Raw genomic sequence first — 18,541 nt, 5'->3', positions numbered from 1 at the left:
TCGGGCTCCCAGAAGGCCCCCACGCGGCCCCCCTCGTCTCCGTGGCACACGCCCCATTCCTGACAGTACCCCAGGCTGCAGAGCATCTGAGGACCAGCCCTGGGTCTTACGCGATTGTGACCATCCAAACATCTGGCTTGGGGCCCAGCACACAGCAGGGGCATGGTCAGTGCTGAAGAATCGTGACCAAGTGCAAAGCTCACGGCCTGCCTCACCTGGTCCGTGGTCTGCGTTCAGGAGCGCAAGAGTCTCCCGGCTTCCCTCACACAGCTCCCTCGTCAAACGGCAAGGTCTTGCCAAAGTACTGCTGTTCGGCAGAAGGGCTGGTGTCATCCGGCTGTCCTGCAGGGCCAGCTCAGGGTCACGGCCCCCAAGTCCCCATCCCACCCCTCCCAGGCTGGCTTTGCTCTGGGGGACGGAATGATGTGAACGGCTAGCGCTGAATGCCTCTGGGGCCTCATGGTGACCTCCCTCCAGCCTGATGGCTTGAGACTCACTCATCACCCTCAAGACCAGGGAATCGCCTCTCTGCCCACCTGTCAGCCAGACCCTCACATGCCGAGGGTCTCTCCATGGAAGCCAAGGGCAGGGCATGGGCCCAGTCCTCTGATTCTGTTGAGCTGGGGTTTTCTCCGGGGGGAGGGGACCGGGGATGGGGACCGGGGACTTCCTACCCGAGAGGCCAGGTGCACACACCAACACTGCCACACGCGTGACCAGCTCTGATGGCCGAGTGTGGTGACAACCACCCATCTTCCCAGAGCCCCAGTGTAAACGGACCTTGGATGCGTCCCGAAAGGTCCTTCGGGCAGTGGCCCCCGCTACTGGATGAGGGTCACAACGCTTAATGAACCCAGCTGCCAGCAGAAAAACGTCTGGAAGGAAACAGACAAGCCCCGCGTTTCTCATCTGCCACCCCGAGCGCTGGGTGAGCCCTGGGCGAGCCGTCCGCAGGCTGTGTGCTCTGCTGTATTTGGGGAAGACAGATTCCGAAGATAGCTGCGGTGCCGCTGCACTGTCACAGAATCCACACCACGTGATGCGGGGGAGGGGCCCCGCTGGGTGGCAGCCACCGCCGGAAGGTTCCGCCACTTGTGCTACAGTCGGCCAGGTCAGTGCATGAGTGACAGCAGAGGTACCAGGTGCCGACGCTCATGCAGGTCGGATGTGCAGGACCCCTAATCCCAGGTCACGTGGGGCTGGCGGGCTACACAGGGGTCCCTCCTCATGTGGCCACCCCGAACCTGCCACGGACTAGCAAGCAGCCTGTCATTTACACCAACAAAGCCGGCCCCGAAGAAGCAGGCAGTTCACGGACTAAGAAAAGCAAGTAGGTGTTACGTGGGCCAGAGTCCAGAAAAAGACAAGCAGGCACTTACGACCCGACGACAACCCACGGGAAACCCACAGAGTCCCTCTCCAAAGAGACCGAAGCCAGTCCCCTTCCTGGGTCTTCCCAGCCCCTCAGATCACAGGGGAACCTTTGGAGTTCGGTGAAGACCAAAAGGAAGATCTACTCCTACCGGCCATGTCACAAGCAACCACGGCGGCCAGAGCTGGACTTGAAAATGGCCGTGGCCCAGTCTGGGAGGCAATCGGGGGCTGCCCTGCGGGAGCGCCGGGGTTCCAGACTCGAGGTCTGGGCTGCTTCCCTTCAACATAAACGGTCCCCTCGCAGGGGCCAAAGCGGCCACCGGGAGCTCGACCGTGGGTTCCAACGGATCCAAACCTGGCTGTCGGGTCTGTGAAGCCTGGCCCCCAAAATGCCCCTTCTGGAGGCTGAGAGCTCCGTCCCCCGGGTCCCCGGCACACGGCTCTCAGGGGAGGGCTGTCAAGACACACTGCCATGTACGAGAAGGGATGCGGAGGAAAACGGCTGCGATGGGCTAGATCATCTGACAGAGAAATTTATTTGCTGGCAGACTTCCTTGGCACTGGCTTGCTGCCACGCAAATGAAACAAAAATCAATATCCTTTGGTCTGCAAAGCACTGCGTTAACAGTCAGACTCCAAACAACTTAAATAATATCCCTTACCCCAGACCCAAATAACGGGGCATGTTTTCGTGAAAAGGCGGTACAAAACAAACAGGGTTGGGGGGGAAAAAGGAGAAAATAAGGCAATTTTACAGGTCCTTCAGCAAAACCTTTCCAGGACTTCAATGAGGAGATAATCTTTCTGTGATTATGACCAAACCCTCCCGTTGCTTAGCAACACATAATTAAGGAATGTGTTTTCAGATCCGCTTTGCAAGCCCGGCCATTATCAGATGAAATTACTGGAGCAACAAATGTCATCGCCATGCAAATTAGTTGGTTGCAAAGAAAGAATGTTTGGGAAGGACGAGGTGCACACACTTTCCGTGTGTGCTTCTGACTTCTCTCCCGTTGCACATTGATTAGGAAAAAAAAAAAAGTCCAATACATTGCATGATCAAACTTAAAAAAAAAATGCACACGAGACAAAACCAGAATCTACGGTGCGAGGGAACAAAAAAATCCAACCGCTCAGTCTCCTTTCGGAAAGGAGAGAAACTGCCAGCAGGTGGATCCGCAAAGCAAAGTAGCCATTTCAGCCCCCTGGTAGCCACTGGGTCCCCAGCTCCACATACACACGATAGACGAATTACCTCAGGCTTTAAAGATCAGGCTCCCAGAGCTCTTGAAGGGGTTATTTTCAAAAAGGTACATCTTATTTTCACGCAAGTCCCTCCATCCTAGCTTTCTAGTTTTGTAGGAGAAAAAATTCATTTAAAAGGGGCTTAGTTTTCTAAACTTGGGAGGCAAGAAGGAAAAAAGGAAGAAAACGATATACAGCCTGAATCAGCAGCAGAGATTTTACAGTTCAAAGTAAAGTGTTGTTCAGAGGATGTCCATCTGGAATTCTACCCACAATACCTGAGGAAACACATGTAATAAATTATACTTGTCTCATGCTTTGAAGAGCACCACCTAGGATGGTTCTCTCTTTCCTCAACTTGAAAATATATTGTTCCCTACAAGCAAAGAGAATTCCCAACCAACTGTATTCCAATGAGACGAAGTCTGTTTTGGATACAGGGAGTTCTAAGGGATTTTGTCATCTCGCATTAGCACACAAGCTTGGAAGCACACTCGAGTTTAGCTCTATGGTGGTTAGCCCTACCTCGGACGCGGAGTAGAGACCGTCAGGGGAGCGTTTCCACGCTAGAACGCCCTTCTAACGGCAAATGAATGATCAACGATTTATAGGAGGCACTGGATAAACACCCCTGCCTCCTCCAAAGCCACCGATGGCAAACTGGAGAAAATGTCACACACGCCCTCTCCCCCCACAACAAGCCAATGAGTTCATTCTGTCCTGAATGATGTGTGGGTTTCTCCCAGATACTCTGTTGTGGGTCATAGCCATGAAGGCAAATTCCCAAATCACGTTGAGCGCGACTAGAAAAACGGGAGGGCGGGGTCAGCCTGAACCTGTGTGAGCCAAGAGAAGCTGTGTCAACGGGCTAGCTGGCTGTGGCGCCTTGTCCCGGAGTGTGCACGGCCATCAGGGCGCAGGGAGTGGTCTCCCCAGGGGTGGCAAGGGGGCAAGAGAATGTGAGGACCCACCGTCCTGTGCTCAGCCCCCGCCCACACCATCCCCTCACCGTCGGGGGGGGGGAGGGGGAAGGAGGGTCATTACTTGGTTCTGGAGCAAGCATGGTGGACACGATGATGGGGGCCCCCGTCCGCCGGGCCACCTTCTGGTAGGGCGAGTGAGGCGTGTGGAGGCTCTGGCCCGCTGGCGGCAGGGTGGACGGCTCCGCGGGGACACCAGGCTTCCGCAAGAGCTGGGGGCTGCCATGGGGGCTGGGCAGGGGGGATGCGGCCACACTGCGCTCCCTCTTCAGCAGCTCCATGGGCACCGTGAGTGCCGTGGAGTAGGCTGTTCTGGGGCCCGGGTGAAGGGGGGTGGCGGGGCCCGGGTGAGTTAAGGCCACCCCGGCCTGTGGGGGACACGTGGGGCCCGGCCGTGCGGTCAGGGCACAGGGGATGGGGGAGCTGTACCCGGAGCTGGAGGGGAAGTGGGGCGCCCCGGGGGCGGAGTAGGTGGCCGCCGTCTCTAGGAGGTGCTGGGACGGTGCGCTGGACGGGCGGCGGGCCAGGTCTGCTCGGGGGGAGGCCGCCTGCAGGGGACCCACGGGCTGGGGCTGCAAGGCCGAGGCGCCCGGAGAAGACAAGTCCCCATGGAGCTCGCTTCGATGGCTGAAGCTGCTGGAGCGCATCCGGGGCAGGGGGCCCGCGCGGCCTTGCCTCCACAGCTGCATCTCCGCCCGGCAGCCGGCGGCCAGGCGGCCCAGAACGCGGGCCTGGCCCAGGTTGGGCGCCACGCACTTGATGTCCGCGTCCTCCATGGTGGCCAGGACGGCCGGAGAGTCAAAGCCCTGCTGCAGCAGGGCCACCACGGTGGCCTCCGCCACCCCCTCGGCCCGCAGGAGGGCCAGGAACTCGGGGAGCGCCCTCCTCCTGCCGCCCGCGCCCTGGAGGGAGGGCAGGTCTGCCTCGCAGTTCTCGTAAGCCAGCCTAGACACAGCTTCCCGGGCTGGCCCGTAGCCTCGGTTCAGGGGCCCCGGGGCCACCCCCGGGCCGCCGTCCGACGCCGTGGCTGTGCTGGGGTCCATGACCAGGCAGGTGGGGGCCGCCTGCCTGGCGGGGGCGGAATCCACGGGCCTCTCGCTGACATCGTTGTAGACCTGGCTGGCGGGGTAGGCGGGGGCCTCGGCCGCGTACCTGCCGTCGACCAGCTCCCCCGCACAGCGTGTGGGCGACGGGGCCCGGCTCTGCATCCGCTGCCCCTGAGCCGCCCCTTTCCCCGAGGGATCCCGGTACAGGTGGCCGGCATCCTGCAGGGCGGGGACCCGGCCTTGCACCTGATCCCATGTCAGCCTGCCGCCCGTCACGCCGTAACCTGGCAGCGAGCGGCTGAGTCCCGGGTCCCGCGGGTGGTGAGCCTCCTTGGGCACCCGGGCAGCCGCGTCGCCGTAGTAATCCCGCGGCAGCAGGGCGCCGCGGCCAGACATCAGCGCCTGTCTGCTGTCGTAAAAGGCGAAGTCAGCGACGGGGCTCTTCCTTCCAGCCACCGAGTTGAAGAAGGCTTCCCGGTAGACGAAGGGTTCACCGGCACCCTGTGGCTCGTACCACGGTCCCGCTGCACCGCCGTCCGCCACGGAGCTGCTCCTCGCCGGGGCCTCGGCCACCTCCCAGGGGCCCTCGTACCACCCGGCAGCATCCCAGCTCTGGGAACGGCCGATGGGGACCTGCCGGCTGGGGACCGGCATTGGGAAGGAGGGAGATGGCGGCGGCCGGTGCGGGGGAGACAGGCGGACTCTACGAATCTTCAGTGACACACATCACAGCGAACCTGCTGCATTCGAACCCTTTCCGGACGGCAGGAAGGACCAACTGGGGGTTTTCTGTTTCAAAGCGCGGCCTAAATTATTAATCCTCTGAAACCTTAGTAGACAAAACACAACACTCACGGTAACTTCGCCTCGCTCCCCAACCGAAGCACCAGAGTCCCGGGGATGAGGCTGTGCCGAGCTTGGTGGCCCCCCTGCCCCCGTCCCGGCGGGGAGCTCACATGGACCTCGGCGCTCTCAGCATGGGGATTAGTAGCTAAATAAAACCCCTAAAGCTTTTGTTCCATGTGACATCTCGTTAGGCCGAGGAGGAGGGCTGAGGGCTCCAGCCAGGCCTCCCGACCCGCGACTGGGAATTATTTTCACACCGAGGCTCTGGCTTATCTCCTTCGTCCTCACCAGGGGACTTTTGGGATGAGTACTGCCCGCCAGCCCCCCGCCCCCAGCCTCGGATCGCCTAAAAGTGACAGAAGGAAAATAGGAAAAGACCGCTTTAATGTCAATTCAATCTTAATCCAACCTGATGAAATGTTAATCCATTGCACACAGCTAAGAACAAATTAAATGTGAACAGGCAGGCAGGACAAAAAGGGGGGGGGGGGATCTCATGCCTGATTCTAGAACACACGGTGCCCTGAGAGATGGGCTGGGTCTGCAGCCCGATGCCCCGCGGATACTGAAATCCGGCTCTGAGATGGCTCCAGGTTACCAATCCAATGAGTTCTGTTGCTCAAGTCCAAATGCATTCTTTACCTTATTCTCATAAAACATCAATCCCTCCATCCTGCCAGGGATAAACAAACACACAGCTCTGTGTGTAATCTAGAATCTGCAACTTGGGTGTGCTGTCCTTCACATCCGTTCAGAGGGAAAGCCTCATTCCAGCAGGCTCGAGGAGTTTCTGTATTCCCACGGATTAAGAATTTTACATAGCGCAGACGGACTTCAGGCCCAATAACGCAAAGAAAGACAGTTACTTACTTTAGCTAAAGGAATGCCCCACCGATGAGCATCCAACCATTTCTTGAAAAATAGAGAAGCATCCCAGAGAAGCAACGCAGAAGGAAGCTACAGGTTCCCTCCCCTGACCTCAGGGGTCCCTGACCCAGAACTCACAACAAAGACATAGCGATCACAAAGCCGTGAAGGCGGCGAGCACTTGGAACGTTTACACATGTGAGGATGTATGTCGGCAGCCGTTAAACCTAACTGCGTCTGTGTCAGGCTCGATTTGTACCTTCGAAAAACACTGGTCCAAAAAGGCGTTTTTGGAATGAGAAATACTGAAAACTTGCCGTGAGAGAGGAAAGGTAGGTATAACTCCGTTGCCAGGACCTGGGGGTCCAGGGTAATTAACGCAAGACCGCTGTCGGGAGCAGCGCTCTGCCCCGTCTCCCTGCGCCCTGACGCGCACATGCCTACTCAACTCTGGGGCCCGCTCAGTTTATCCCAGCGCTGCCCCCCCAACGCTGTGGGCCCCCACAGCCTGCTGAGGCCCTGGGCCACACACTGCCCGGGCGTGAAGCCCAGGACCCCAGTCTGTTACCTGAACACCACGGCCCCCACTTCTGATCCCCGAAATATCAACAAAAGCCTCGAGGTGTCCCAAGTCTTCCCCCTCAATCCCCTCCACCTCCTGGGATGCATGGGGGGGAGGGGCACTGCCAAACGTAGGGTTTCCATGCGTAAGAGCAGCCTGCCGGCGCCCCTTCCTCTGCTGGCACGTCTGCAGCCACGGCCGAAGGGCCCGCCACACGCACCAGCAGCCCGAGGACACGTTCGCCTAGAAGATACGACCAAACGGACGGGAGGGCGGTACGGAGCCCAAAGCCCAGTGGAAACCGCGCTCTCCGGTTACAGCGGATTGCTTCCTGGCCCGGCTGAGCTGGCAAGCGGCGTAGGCCCACCGTGGGCAGGGGTTCGGCGCTCAGAGCTGTGGAGGCTGGGGCCCCTCACCCGGCACAGGACACGAGCCGGCAGGGGACTCGGGCAGGTCACATCTCAGCCGGACACAAGCCACAGACCAGATACCCTGGAGAAGCCCCTGGCCACGTCTATCGCGTCGCCTGCCCCTTCGAGTCCTGGGTTTTAGGGCCAACAGGGAGGAAGGGGGGACAGGAGGACTCTGGCCCAATGGTCATCTCTCCCTCCACCGCCGGCCAGAGAGCGTGGCGGGCAGGGCCGGGCCGGGTGGGAAGACCAGAGGCGACCAGCAATAGGCCCCTCTGGGTCACGTTCCCCCTACACTTTCCTTCTTACAGGACGCCCACGCTCGTCAATATCTGTCCCAGGCCCCATTCCAGGTGCTCTGGCCACAAGCTATGATGACGTCACATCCCAGAGAGCGGGGATGGAGCTGGGGGCCGCCTCCAGGGGGCCACAGGGCGCGGGACGCGGGTCAAACTGCAGAGCACACGTCCTGCCTTCCAGAATTCCCCGCGCTGCCCCTGGGTCACCGCCCTGCTGGTGCCCAAAACAGGAAACCCCTGTAGCACAGGCACTCTGTCCTTTTTGCTCAAGGGGTTCCAAACCCCCAAGTACTGAACGGGCCACCTACAGAATTAACTGCTTGAGAATCAGAAAGGAACTCCTGAACTTGGGCCATTCCAGCCCCTCAACGTGGGGAGCGCTGGGCTGCTGTCCAGGCCCCGCCTCTGTCAGCGGAAGATGGAAACTGCCTGGGGCCCCGGGATCAGTTGGCCCATGTGCCATTTCCTTTCCTTCCCACTTTCATGAAGAAAATGGAATGCTGTGTCTGCTGGTGTGAAGAGGCTCCGCCCTTGGGACAGACACATCCCTGGGGTCTGCCTGCTCACCCTGCTTACGAATACCTCCTTTAAGGTTCAAGTCCACCGACTGAAGCAGGACTGTCTAGAAGAATGTGCACCCAGGGGCGCCTGGGTGGCTTAGTCGGTTAGGCGTCCGACTTTCGCTTAGGTCATGATCTCGCGGTTCGTGGGTTCGAGCCCCGCGTTGGGCTCTGTGCTGACTGCCAGCTCAGAGCCTGGAGCCTGTTTCGGAGTCTGTGACTCCCTCTCTCTCTGACCCTCCCTTGCTCATGCTCTCCCTCTCTCTCTCTCTCTCTCTCCTAGAAATAAAAAAAAAAAAAAAAAAAAAATAGAAGAATGTGCACCCAACAGCTCCTACGACACCGTGTAACAGGTTTCTGAGGAGCGGAAAGTGGAATGCCAGAGGCAGGGGGGCAGCGGGGGGAGGTCCAGGGTGGGCACCTCCCCCTCCACGCGGGAACGAGGAGGCCTGGGTCTCCTTTCTCTCCTCGCCCAACCCCTTCTGCTTGGAAGCCACCCAAACTCACGCGGCCCCGGCTCCACAAGCCGCCAAATATTATGACAGATGTTTTCCTGTGTTAGGTAAGAACACCTGTAACTGGACTCACACTTTCCCAAACTCTCGGGCAGATTTTTCTCCAGCGCGGTGCTGCCTCTCTGAAAGTCTCATGTTGACTAAATAAAGCAAGATGGGCCCAATTTCCAAGAGAATAAATAAGGAGTCCCACAGACTTAACTCTTCAATCCCTCAAAAAGTGTCGCTAACGAAAATAGTGCCGTGCGAAAAGCCATCTTCTGAAGATTAAGAGACAACCCAAATCCTCCCTGCAGACAAAACAAACCCAAGCCACAGGGGACTTCGAAGAATGACCTGGACGGCAGCCCCGGGGGTTAGACGCAGCACCCTCCCCCAACGCCGATTCTTCGTTTTCCCTGTGTGAGGTGACGCAGATCAGAAGACGCTCAGAGATGGTCTAGAAGGTTCTAGAAGGACAGGGAGGAAGCTCAATCAAAGAGGGGACAAGCAGCCAGCTGGCCCTTGGGCAAATCACCAATAAGCATCTCATGTTACAATCACTACCGTGACCTTGGAAACTGCTGGAAAAGCCAAGCAAAGTACTGCCCTGGGGTCTAAGCCCCACATTCATTCACAAATAAATTCCATATACAACAAGCATGAGGCGGAGTGGCCCAATCTGCCGCCTGGACTCACACGAAGGGCGCTGGGTCTGCCTGCCTGTCCCCGGACAGCTGTGCTGTGTCCCGCCCACCTGGTGGCAATAAATGCTTGCTCCTTCTCAGGAAGCAGTGGGGCTGGGCTCTGGAGCATTTTTCTGGCCGGCCTTCAGCTCTCCTGGTCCTCCTCCAGCCCGTGGGGCCCCGAGACCCCACAGCAGTTCTGGAAGGGGGGTTGGAAACCGGAGCCCCCCACAAGACGCTCGCTCCCCTGGGCCTGCGGGGTCCCAGGACGGAAACCACAGCGGCGCCCATGCCTCCACCTCCCACGGGCGGCATCTCCTGGGGGCACCGCGGAGGCTACTGGGTTAGGTACCATCTTTCTGCAGAAACGGGGCCAAAGACAGGCTTAGGCCACCATCCTGCTTCCTACTTTCCAACGTGTACGGGCTGTGCTGGTGGTCTGTTTCTGCCAAGTGTTTTAGGATTGATGTTTAAAAACAGCTTCCTGCCTTTAGGAAAGTTTTCTGTCCCTTCTGGTCCCGCAGGACCCCTACCAAAATAACTTACTTGGTGGATCTCAAGTGCACTGGTGAGATAGGAAACAGTACACGTAGCAGGGCTGAGGCAGCCTGTATGCACACTTGCGTGCGTGCAGAGAGAACGAGGATGTCCAGACAGCCTTTCAGTCATCGGGGGATCGAAACAGCACTGAACGCCCTCAGAAGAAAACCCCAGACCTGAAAATGGAGCCCTGTAACCAAACACAGCCTTCCAGACGAGCTGCCTTCTAAACAGTCCCAGCACTCATGGAACGCAAGACTTAGCCATTTATTTTTTAAAAAATTTTTTTACTGTTTTAATTTATATCTGAGAGAAAGCGAGCAGGGGTGGGGCAGAGAGACACAGAAGCCGAAGCACGCTCCAGGCTGGCACCAGAGGGCCCAACTTGGGGCTCGAACTCTCGAAATGCAACATCATGACCTCAGCCAAAGTCAAACGCTCAACTGACTGCGCCACCCAGGTGCCCCTAGACTTAGCCATTTTAAATGAAAACAAAGGCTTACACATTACTCAGGACTCAGTTTTTTAACTAGCCTATAAAACTTAAAAAAAAAAATTTATTTGAGGGAGGGGCAGAGAGAGAGAGAGAGAGAGAGAGAGAGAGTGTCTCAAGCAGGCTGGGCTCGAACCCATGAGCTATGAGATCATGAACTGACTTGAAATAGAGAGTCACTTAACTGAGCCACTCAGCTGTCCCTAGATTATGAAACTTCTTAGCAGCTGTATTATGAAAACTAGCTTTGATTCTCTCTTGTGTTGGGGTAAAAAAAAATACATTCCTCGTTTAGGGCACGTTTTTGAAAAAAGCGTGAGCTGGAGCCGTGGGCTGCGATGCAGGCCCGGGCAGGCCACGGGACGACAATCTCCCGGGAAAGGCTGACCTGCACAAGACCTGCCTCAAGCAGGTGCTAGACAAAAACCACTTTCTTCCTCCCTCACTGTAAAAACCTCCAGTCACAACCAAAACCCCACAAAATCTCAGCATCTCAGGTAACCCCCCAAGCCACCTCGACGTTGCCGTCCCTCACGCCATCACACTCTGGGCTTTAAGTCACTTCACCTGTACTGTGTTCCCAGCATTCCAGAACTCCTTCCTCCTGAAGTTGAGATGCCCCAGTCATTCCCATCCACCAGGGTCCGGCTCAAATAACCCACCTCCAGGAAATCGCCTCAGTTCACTCTCGGTCTCTTTGGCCCCAAGTCCAAAGAAATCGACCCCTGATAAGGTGAGACCACCGCCAGGGCGATCCAGGGAATGCACCGATCGGCACAGACGGCCCTCGGTTTTCTCACTTGAGGTGACGGAGTCCTGTCCCTCCCAACACGTCCCTTCTCCACCATGTGCCTGTTTCTTCCAGCACATGGGCTGCGAAGTGAGCAGGTGGGTGTGACTGCAGGGGACGACACGACTCCACGGACAGACACTCCTCGCTCTCAAGGCGCGCACCGTGTGACGGGAAAACTGACCGGCGTCCCCGGGAGGACCTCGGAACCCACGCCCAGTGATCGGCGCTCGCCCGCCAGGGTCCGCGTGCGGCACGCCCCAAGCCGAGGGTGCAGAGGACCTGCCACCCGCTATGTGACGCTGCTGGCGACACTCTGCAGCAGCTCAGCCGTGCACGGCGTCAGCACGCGGGCCCCGGGGCGCTCAGAAGATGGGCTACCAACACCTGCCGATGATGCACCCTGCTTCGAGAATCTGTGTCCCCCATTCCAGGGTGTGAATGGGAAGGACCCTCTTGGCACAGCCCTCTCTCCAATCAGGACACAGGAAACAAGCCCACAGGTGGCCCGGCCGTCCACCCCCGTGAGCAAGTAGCGTAAGAGATGGAGGGCGGAGGCTACCGCGATCATGTGCACATGGGTTTCCAGAACACACCCTCTCCCGGAACCGCACAGCTCAGCGGGTGGTGCTGAGCCAAGTTCTTGCCTGGCCGCAGAGGGGCCCCTGAGGCCTCCGTGGAGAGAGGCAGCATGTCAGAAACCCTGAGCCCTGCCCGAGCAAGACGCCCATTAACGTCAGGATGCTCAGAAAACCGTGGTTTGGTGAACTGAGGATAGACTGGTCAGAAACAGGAGTCTCCGCTCCCAGCGTTATCACCCGTAGGTTCTGAAAAAGAAGTCACGGCACAAAAGGCTGGCACTGAAGTATGTCCTGGGGTTCTGGCTTTGTCATCCCAAATGCATGTAATTACGTGGAACGGGGTTGGGACCTGCCCAAGCCCAGGGACATCCACCGAATCCGTGCGGGGCACTGTGTGTGGCTCTCGCTTCGTCACAGCCGGGGCTGCTCACTGGGCCTGGGTCCGTTGGAACCCTGGTCCCTGAGAAGGGTGTACGGGGCCGGAAGGCAGGCAGCCCGTCCTGAAGGTGTGGTGACCGACGGAAAGGCACTCAAAGCCAAGCAGGCCGGGAAGACAAGCCAGGGGGGCTCCAGGACACTTAGGAGGTTTGATCATCAACAGGGACACGGACAGGGTGCTGTCTAGACCAAGAGCAATACTCCACTGGGGGTGAGGGGAGGGGACCAGTACAGCACCAGCCACCGGCCAAAGAGGCCACACCCCTGAAGTACAGCTGGAAAGGAGTGGACCCGACATGCTGCTGTTAGAACACGGGGAGTTCAAGGGAAATCCGCCAGCGGTAGTTAGAGCCCATCCAGCACACGGACACGTTCAGTCCAACCCCATTCTCGCCGTCGATGTCGTCCGTCTAGGTAAACACCCTAGAGCAGGTGGAATCCACAACAGCACAGGCATTAAGGACACGGACCTCGGAAAGTTGATTCAGAGAGAAGCTGATGTCTGCATCTTACAGACAAGTAGAACAGAGAAAGAAAACATTTAAGCTGATTCCCATCTGCAGAAAGACAGGGCCTGAATGAGTGTGGGCAATTCTATGAACCCAAGCCCTGGTTGACGGGAGACACCCCAGGGGAGGAGCCGATGCCCCGAATTTACCTAAAAACCACACCAGATAAGGGGGGCTTTACATGAACACATGGTGGTAGTATGTTCATTTATGCTTGGAGGTTAAAGTCAAGTCTAGTTGACTATTGTATATTTACATAGCTAACGTAATTATCGCTAATCACATAATTACTGGAAACGTGCATAATTGCCCGATCCAAACATGTAATTATAATGTATAGCAACATTATAAATCCCCCGTTTAAAGTCCACATTTTGGGGCTATTTAAGGCGATTTATTAGAAACGATTGTGGACTACCTAGAGATGGCCAGCTTCAATGCGGTTTCTGTAGAAAGTACCGCATATGCTCTTAAAGACCAAAACAGGTAGGGGCGCCTGGGTGGTACAGCCAGTTAAGCGTCCAACTCTTAATTTTGGCTCAGATCATGGTCTCACAGTTCGTGAGATCGAGCCCCTCATCGGGCTCTGTGCCGACGCAGTGGATCCTGCTTGGGATTCTCCCTTTCTCTCAAAATAAAAACTTTACGAAGACCCAAACAGGTGAAACAAAACAGCAAAGAAATAAAAGATGATATGATTTTGGCCTGAGTCTGTCGACTACCCTCTACACATAAGGAAACACAGGTCATTCTGGCTCTAAGGCTCCTGTGGGTGTGAGCCGGGCAATGAGGGCCGCTAGGAGGGAAGATTTCCCCGTCACCCCTGCAGGGAGCTCTCGGCCACCCCAACTCCACCACCACCTCAGCCAGGCCTGGAAAAACCGGAGGCTTGGATACGTTTTGTTTCTCGAACATTCCGGGACCACGAACAAACTTTCTCAGAGTAGATTTGCACTGAGATGTACTCTCACAGCGACATGCTCATCCTATTGAGGAGAGGAGACCACCACTGGGAGAAGGAAGGTTTTCTTCCACCTTATCCCTAGAACATTCTCTGACTCTTGTTCTCTTTGGTGACAAAGTTGACATAGAAAGATTCGCAGAAGGGGATGCCTGGGTGGCTCAGTGGGTTAAGCGTCCAACTCTTGATTTCAGCTCAGGTCATGATCCTGAGGTTCAAGAGTTTGAGTCCCGCGTCGGGCTCTCAGAGCCCGGAGCTTGCTTTGGATTCTGTGTCTCCCTCTCTCTCTGCCCCTCCCCAACTCGTGCTGTCTCTCTGTCAAAAATAAACATTAAGCAAACTCAACACCCAAAAAACAAATAATCAGTGAAGAAACGGGCAAAAGACATGAAAAATAAACATTAAAAAATCTTTTTAAATACTAAAAAATTTTTAAAATTACCAGAATTTGTAATTACTCCTGTGTTACAGGTTATCAGGTGGTCTCTATTTTCCCAGTATCCATTCAAGGAGCCTACCTTCTCATCTTTTACCTCTGCTCATGAGAACACCCCAGAATGTCAAACAGGCTTGTTTATTTAAAAGGAGATTCACGTCCTTTATTCTTCTCATGCAGAGGAAGGGAAGAGTCAGCTCCTGGGTTATAGTATGAAAAGGGTGCTAATCATAGCTTGACGGACGCAATCACCAGGGCCATTTTTCCACATGTATAAGACATTTGAACAAAATAAAGTAAAATGAAATATCTACTTTTCTCAAACTACATTCTCCACAGCCACAGGAAAGGATGGTGTGTAGTGATTCTACCATAACCCACAAAAGTATGTTCTAACGAAAAGTCATCAGCAGAGGCATTCCGGTCTATTAACACTTCTACAAGCCCCGAAAATGTTTTCCTGGCTTACTTCTGTGATGCCCAGTGATAGTAAGCCCTCTACTCGGACCAGCAAATATCTGGGGAAAATCACACCACCTGTGACACGCAGAAACTCTGAGGGTCCAGTTCACAAATGCAAAACGTCAATTATGCCAGCAAACTTAACGGAGACGGAAACCAAGACCTAAATGGTCCATCTGAAAAGAGGAAGCAGCAGCCCAGCTCTGACCAGTCCATTATCAGACCCTGCTCCATAGTAATTCCGACACCGCGGCGCTCTGGGACTGACTGAGACCTGGCATCAGCAAGAGCAGAGAACAAATTATCCCAGTATCAAAATAGAGCGCTTCCTTTAAAAAGGAAAATCAAAATCTGGCTTTTAAGTCAGCCTGAAAGACCATTATTCCAACTGATTTGGATGGAGTCCCAAAGACTGGCTGGTGAGAAGCAAAGCTATATACCCTGCACTGTGCTTCAATTTCGAAAGGCAGGCAGGAGCTCTGCGCCCGGATTCCAGCAGCCTGGCTGGGCTGGAGGCGGACCCAGGAGGGCTGGTCTGGGATGGGATCCCGCAGCTGGGGCTCGCACTGGGGTCCTGCGGTGGGAGAGAGGACAAAATCTGAAGGAGGTTTGCTCCCCGGGACTAAAAAAACCAAGAAGCCAAAAAAGCCAAAGCCCTTAGGAGCCCAGCACACCTATAAATAACACAGTAAACAGCTTCATGCTTTCAATCTAAAAATTCAGAAACAATGAGGGAGATATGAAGTCTGGGGCGTGCACTGCCAGGGGGAAGGAGGGGACAGTCTGCTGGGCTCCCTGGATTTGCAAGTAGAATTTTCAAGAGCACTTAGACTGGGTTTATAGAACAGATGCTGGTCAGGCTCCCAAGCCAGGGATGGAGACGCAGGAGGGAGGAATGATCGGATCCACGGACTGATTTGAGAGAAAGGCCAAATAAGGGACAGCAGGCTCCCTGGGTTCCTGGGCACACCTACTGCCTGCTCGGTGCCTCACTGGTAGCAGCTGGGCCATGAGCACCGCCCGATCTGGCCCAGAAAGATGCTGACTCGGTGTGTATAAGTGCAGGGGTCACCAAAGGAGCACCTTGGAACGGCTGTTGTACTTAACGGGACAGCAAACGAGTGTTTGGGATCGTGGGACAAGTAACAACAGAGTAACTGAATTTCAAATGTCAAAAACAAATTTCAAATGAGAGTGCCTCCTGTGAAATGTTAAAAACTGTAGCCTTAACGATCTCGGGAATGCCGTTAACGGTGAAGCAGACACTGAAATTTCCATTATAAAAAGTGGGTGGCAGGTGGGTGAACCATGCTCGGGGGAGAGGCTCTGGAAGGACAGTCGGTGGTTATGGCCTTGCCGACAGCCCTGAACACGGACAGGGGACAGGCCACGGGCTGTCCGACCCCATTCTCGCCATCGATGTGGTCCATCTAGGTAAACACCCTAGAGCAGGTGGAATCCACAGCACAGGCATTAAGGACACGGACCTCGGAAAGTTGATCCACTGAAGGCTTTGTAGAACCGGGGACCCAGTCACCTACAGTGAAGCATCTTTCCACTGGAGGTCAAAAAGGTAAATTTAGGGGCGCCTGGGTGGCTCAGTCGGTTAAGCGTCCGACTTGGGCTCAGGTCATGATCTCCCGGTTCGTGGGTTCGAGCCCCATGTCGGGCTCTGTGCTGACAGCTAGCTCAGAGCCTGGAGCCTGTTTCAGATTCTGTGTCTCCCTCTCTCTCTGACCCTCCCCTGCTCACGCTGTCTCTCTCTCTCTCTCTCTCCTAGAAATAAATAAAAATATTTAAAAGAAAATAATAAAATAAAATAAATTTTTTTAAAACGGAAAATTTAATAAATCCCCACACGATCTGGTGGGCCCAGATTCTGGGATGCTACCAACAGTGGTCCGGGCTCTTCATGGACAATTCATGCTTCTGAAAGTCAAAATGGCTTTCAAAAATTGCGCAGGCTAAGTAGGCCAAGAAGACAACTAAATGGAGCGTGTGTCCCTTGAGTACTGCATGAACAAGCCGCTGGAAACAGGTAGGCAGGGCCAAGCGTGAGCGCGGCCTGTATCAGGACACCACGGTGCGGTCCGGTCCCTGGGGCGTGACTGGGGTGCTGTGTTTACATCAGGAGGGGTCCTAAAGGGCACACATGCCACACAGGTATTTGAGAGTGAACTGCTGCACCTACAACTTTCTTTTAGATGGTTCTGGAAAGCCCATCCATTCATTCATACACGTACGATTCTCTATCTACATGTACAGCTATAAAAAGACAGCAAACGGATAGCAAATCTTATCACCTGGCAGAAGCAGTTGAAGGGAATATCAGTGTCCATTCTACCACTCTCTTGATCTCTCTGGTTTGAACCATTTGTAATGTTTATTAAAAACAAAACCAGACCTTTGCATCCTCAGCCCCTTCCACGGCAGCAGAACCCAGGGATGTGGGGGACAGTCAGCACCACTACACTCGTGGGTCCCAGAGTCCCAGCCGGGCATGCAGTCACACCACACGTCCTTGATGCCTTCGCCCCATGCGGCTTGAGCCACATCTACCTGCTTCCGGGACAAACCGTTCCATAGGGGGAGCTGGTGGGCCCGCCCTGCCTGGGGGGCTCCCCTCCAGGACTTCTGTGACAGACCTGACAGCCAAGTCGCCCCCGTCGGCAGCCGGGACGGGGCTGGCAAGGAGCACTCGACTCCAAGCCCAGGGCCACGCACTCTGGATTTCTTACCGCTCCCTAATTAGGAAGGGATGGTGTTTAATCAACATCGCAGAGGTTTGTCCCCAGGTTTCCATTAGATTTTAATTATGTTTATTTTTCCTTTCATGAATAAAACACTTCCAGACATTTTCAAAGATACCAGGGATGTGAACACGTAATGAGAGACAGTGCGGGGACTCTTCAGGAGTATCTTGGAATTCATCACTGTAAATATCTTAATCCGAAACAGACAAAAGTCCGGAAACCTCAGAAAGTGAAAAAAGATGATCCTGCTGGTTACAGAGCGTCTTTCATACGCGGGATGGCCTAGGTGTGTGCCGGAAACAGACCTAGGGCCGCTCCCCACCCAGTGCTCCTCCTGGCCCCACCCCTACACCCCGGGAGCTGGGCACCCCTGCGAAGGTCAGGTCTACGGACCACAGCTCAGCCGGACGGGGGTTCGGGGGTGGGGGTGTCTCTGGCTGGAGTGGGGATGGGGCACAGTCTGACCAGGGAACCAGTCCCCCCACTGGTCAGCGGTGAGCGGGGCGGGGGTGCAAGGGCGGGACTACACGCCTTGGGTCACAAACCGCCAATCGCGCTGGCTCTTACCTTCGCAAATTCTGTCCAATCGCTGTCGCTTGACTTTGTGCTTATCCACAAGGGCCATTCTTTATCGAACTTTGCAACTCTCTGATTCAAAAGGCCAATCGGTCCTCTAAGAACTTAGGGGAACGCGCAGGAGTCTGCGGGCATTACGCCACTATGAACCCTGAAACAAGGAGAAAAGAATCCTTACTCTCTGGACACCCTGGGGGCAAGGACAGAAGGTCATTCAGGACTTCACTGCCACTTCCTACAAGGGACCTGCCACCAGCGCTTGCTCTCCTGCCCTCGGAGCTGGAAGGAAGGAAGCACTGTTGCCAGTTTCTGGAAGCAGTAAGAGAAGCATCCAGAGCTCTAGCTTTTAACTTCGGGCTGTAAACACCAACTGCTGACAGCGTGAGGGGTGATATTTATACTCTGAGGCCACAGACCACGCTACGGCCGGCTGGGCCTGGCCCTGTACTTCTGTGAACGCAGCGGGGCCGACACAGATCCACCCGGGCCATCAAGGGGGTCCCAGGCCCACCGGCACTAACATACAGGCGCCCAGCCGCGGCTACAGGAGGCTCCCTCCGAGCCCTCTGCCAGGCCCTTTACAAAGCTTCCCCAAACTGCCTTTTGGGGGGTTGGTAGTCAAAGCCACTGCTC

The 18,541-nt window shown here is 55.5% G+C and overlaps 1 protein-coding gene across 4 annotated transcripts in view; it reads right to left on the bottom strand.

The window, feature by feature from the left end:
• The window catches only part of CTBP2 (C-terminal binding protein 2), a 155,151-nt gene that overhangs the window by 28,783 nt on the left and 107,827 nt on the right, over nt 1–18,541 (bottom strand). For 3 of the 4 annotated variants that reach the window (XM_039237931.1, XM_039237932.1, XM_039237930.1), the window contains one exon: nt 17,900–18,059. In XM_039237931.1, the coding sequence (XP_039093862.1) occupies nt 17,900–17,957 (58 nt within the window). In that variant the 5' untranslated portion in view covers nt 17,958–18,059. Of the gene's footprint in view, nt 1–3,663; nt 5,300–17,899; nt 18,060–18,541 lie in introns of those variants that run through there. The other variant, XM_039237929.1, reaches the window with a different exon arrangement.

The sequence above is a fragment of the Hyaena hyaena genome, unplaced genomic scaffold, assembly GCF_003009895.1.
Source record: "Hyaena hyaena isolate Hyena2069 unplaced genomic scaffold, ASM300989v1 scaffold_129, whole genome shotgun sequence".
NCBI lineage: Eukaryota > Metazoa > Chordata > Mammalia > Carnivora > Hyaenidae > Hyaena > Hyaena hyaena.
Note: the sequence above shows the minus strand (reverse complement) of the source record. Positions and strands in the feature narration are given on the sequence as shown.